The sequence below is a fragment of the Asterias rubens genome, chromosome 3 (genome assembly GCF_902459465.1).
Source record: "Asterias rubens chromosome 3, eAstRub1.3, whole genome shotgun sequence".
Lineage (NCBI taxonomy): Eukaryota > Metazoa > Echinodermata > Asteroidea > Forcipulatida > Asteriidae > Asterias > Asterias rubens.
In genome coordinates, this window is record NC_047064.1 from 1902319 (window position 1) to 1906171 (window position 3853).

At 40.6% G+C, this 3853-nt stretch overlaps 1 protein-coding gene across 1 annotated transcript; it reads left to right on the forward strand.

The window, feature by feature from the left end:
• Nucleotides 1-991: 991 nt before the first annotated feature.
• LOC117288269 (homeobox protein Hox-B4-like) lies at nucleotides 992-3284 on the forward strand. The gene is made up of 2 exons (XM_033769053.1): nucleotides 992-1466; nucleotides 2775-3284. Exons 1-2 carry the CDS (start codon nucleotides 992-994, stop codon nucleotides 3128-3130), a joined length of 831 nt encoding a protein of 276 aa, XP_033624944.1. The 3' UTR covers nucleotides 3131-3284.
• The last annotated feature ends 569 nt before the right edge of the window (nucleotides 3285-3853 follow it).

Consider the following 3853-nt stretch of genomic DNA (forward strand, 5'->3'; position numbering starts at 1 on the left):
TTATACCCAGCAATTTGTCTTGACGACGTTTTTGTAAAACTCGAACTCGGGGCTACATTCCTTTATAATTTCATTCAAGTCATTACCTCCTGGTGTTAACGACCAATTCAAATTTTGAAAGTAATATTGACTATTCGGTAATGAAAATAACTTTAAGTGAAGTTGTTACACCCTTTACAGCGGGAAAAGAGGGGGGGGGCTGCACTCTTTACGCTAATTGTCATTTTTCCATTTTAATCATTTTAAATCTCCGAAAACCTGGAAACACAATATCTATAACATACTCATCGATATAGATTTCTCCCCCTTGGAATTTGACAGTGTCTCCTCATTTGCATATCAAATCAATCTTTTTAAAATATTGATGATCTTTTTGGCTTTATTCAATTCCCCGATGGATATCATAATCTTCCATAATAAACTCAGAAATCGGGGCCTTGTCCATTTAGATGGAGACAAAGTGAGCCCTGACGTCTGGTCGGTGATATTGGGGGGATTTGACAACCAAGGACTCCCATCAGGAACACCGGGTTGATGGGTCCATCCACGCCGGGCCAAACTCAACGAACAACCCGGGGCTTAGACGGTGAGCTGGTGAAGGGGGCACGGGGCTGATCATGCATAACCAAGAAGCACAAATTCTCTTTCAGCGTTCCTGCGGAAAATTATCTTTTGGCGCCGGGGTTTCACAATCGGAGACCAATTAAGCCAAGCATCCAACCACGGCCAAAACTCGTCTCCCTCCTAAAGCAAAAAAAAAAAAAAAAAAAAAATGCCTCTATATGATCCCATTTGCGCCTGTCAGCACGTCAGTTATTGGATGATCAAGGTCACGTGCTTCAGACGGGGGGAAAGTGAACGCCACGGATGAGTAATGTATTGCTACGGACTGACTGTACGCTTTGCATGAACCGTATCAAACTCAACCCATATAACAAAACAAAAACAGTTCAAATTTGACAATTAGTTAGTTTAGAAGCACCGTGAGATGATGACTGCCACTGCAACAGCTTGCGGCGTCGATCCCAAATTTCCCCCGTTGGAGGAGTACGCACAGTCCAGTTACATTCCAACAAACGGCTGTTATAATGCGGGCTCACACTTCTCAAACGATAACCACAGATTCGCTGAAACCAATTCCTCCACCGGTATCGCCTCCTCGCAGTTCCATCTGGACTACGAGAAATACCGGGCAAACTTCACCGAGTGCGACCAGAACCGAACTGCCGGGAACTTATCGCATAACTTCAGCAGTTTCACGGCGGCTCTGGCAGGCGAGGGGAACACGGATACCTGGGGAGAGTACCAAACTACCGGGGACAGAGACAATGGCTGGACGAATATTGGAACGAGTAGTCCCTGTTTGTATAAACAAAGGGGAAGTGGAAAACTTAGTAGCAATACTCAAATGCCAGCACAGCAGTTACCGTTATACCCATGGATGAAGAGGATACACGTCAATCCGGGTAAGTTTTTGTTCTCAACTTCCCCACCTCTTCTTAACCAAACAAACCAAACTATTTATCAGTGAGTTTCATAAACCATTGAAGACCAGCCACGGTGTACGTTCAAAACGTCGAGTTTTCACCACGAGGTATTTTCAAAGACAACCCCAAGTTATAACAGTGATACCGACAAAGCTTTTTTCACTATGCTAAAGTTTAAAATTCCACTTTACAACTTTCTGAAAGTCACACTTTTCTTTGGAAACAAATAGGGAGCGATGCATTATTTTGTTAAAATTGTGTGAATATTATGCCTCTGCTATAAGCGAAATAGGCCAACGATTCAAGGTTTTGTTTTAAAAGACACACAAGGTGTGTGGTGTTGCTCTTTGATTATAATTTATTGTCTTGCAACTGTTGGGCATTCGAAACAACTCAGCTAGAGTCGAAACGTCAGACCGTTCTTGTGCACAGTCGTTTGTGTTGTTTACAAGCAGTTTGCAACAGCTAATTCTATTTTCTACGTTTTTTTTCTCGAAGCAGAGTGTATTTTTATTTAGCAAATTCTCACTTATTTTCTTAAATTTGTTATTAGGTGAATACTAAGCCATTTTCAAGCTTTAGACGTTTTGAATAATTCTCAAGACGTTAGAGTTGAACCTTAATGCAAATTTATGTAAATTTCGACTTGTGTTACTCACACTTCCTTCTGTCTTCATACGTGTTGTTCCATGCCACAATCGACCCAATATGTGTTGTTAAAATGCTAGGGAATCTATCCATTTAAGTTTGATGTAATGTCTACATTTCGATCTTCAAAAGATATGTAGTGAAAGTCATTCAAAGAAACCCACAACATATTGAAACTTTGACAAAACAACCAAGTATTTGTTTATAAGTCAACAGCCCATTAAGTGCTGGTAGGCCTATATAAATTAATGCACAAAACAATCCCTGAACTTCTCGTCCGGTTATGATAGTGTAAGTTATAAACAAAAACATTTGAATTTTAAACTTATCAAACATCCCGGACAAAATCGTATGAACCAACAGCTACTTGGTTTCCTATAACAAACGTCAGAAACTATCATTTATTGGAAACATTTCTCAGAACAAATTGAGTACTTTATGAAAAGTGCATATTTCAGCACACACTATAGTTAAACTGCACATCTCTTTCATCAGATCCACGTGTGACAAATGATCGCAATACATTCATTAATTATCTAGTTTGACCAGGAGCAATATGGGTCGCATAGTGTGTGGGTATAGAATGTACGAGGTTTAAGCGTGCACATCTTGAAGTCTCCCACCGTGTTTTTCTTTCAGCGGTCGGCAGTCGCTTAACTGCGTCCGGTATGGACAGCAAGCGAACCCGGACTTCCTATACTCGTCAGCAGTTACTCGAGCTAGAGAAAGAGTTCCACTTCAATCGGTACCTTACCCGTAGGAGACGCATCGAGATCGCCCAGTCACTCGGTCTCTCGGAGAGGCAGATTAAGATCTGGTTTCAGAACCGACGGATGAAGTGGAAGAAGGACCACAACCTACCGAACACCAAGCCGCGAGCCGGTACCACCACCCATGCCGGTACACGCCCAGCTGGCCCGGCAAACTTCGAAGCTAACCCGGTAGTGGACATCAAGCAAGACACACCCGAGAGCATGAGCAGCGACTCATCGTGACTTTGGCTAGGTGTCGTTTCCGGTATTTTACTGTCGTGTTTTGTCATTTGACAGAATCATAATAATTGTAGTTTAATTTTATGAAATGGACGTATTGGACATTATCTTCAATAACGTCATCGTGTTATTTTACGATTTGGTTTTTAGGGTTGATTAAATGTTTGGGGGGATAGTTTAAGGAATGGCTTTGCTGTACCCAATGATAAACATAAAAAGAAACGATGCCATTGACTTATCACGATGACAATATAGGTTTCCATTGGTCTTTTCCCACAAAGAATTCCTCGAATTGCTAACTACTTTTATCTCTTTCCAATAATCAGTGAATATCTACGTTAAATATTGTTTTAACGTTGTCACGACAAAGACATTCGGAACCACCTGTCACGACAAAGACATTCGAAACCACCTCATCAGAATAAATACTTTATGATGTGTTATCAAGGTAAGCAAACTAACAACAACAGCAACAACAACACCAAAGCAACACCAACATCAACAACAAAAACATCAACAATAATTATAACAACAACATCAACATCATCACCAACAACTATCACAACAGCAACGCAAACAACAACAACATCAACAACATACTACCACATCAGCAACAACATCAACTTGTTATGTTTGTTAACTAATCTAAAAAAAAAATTCTGAGATTGATGTTCTCCAACCAAAACACAGTTAAATTTCTTTCAAACACACACATCTTTTCAAAAC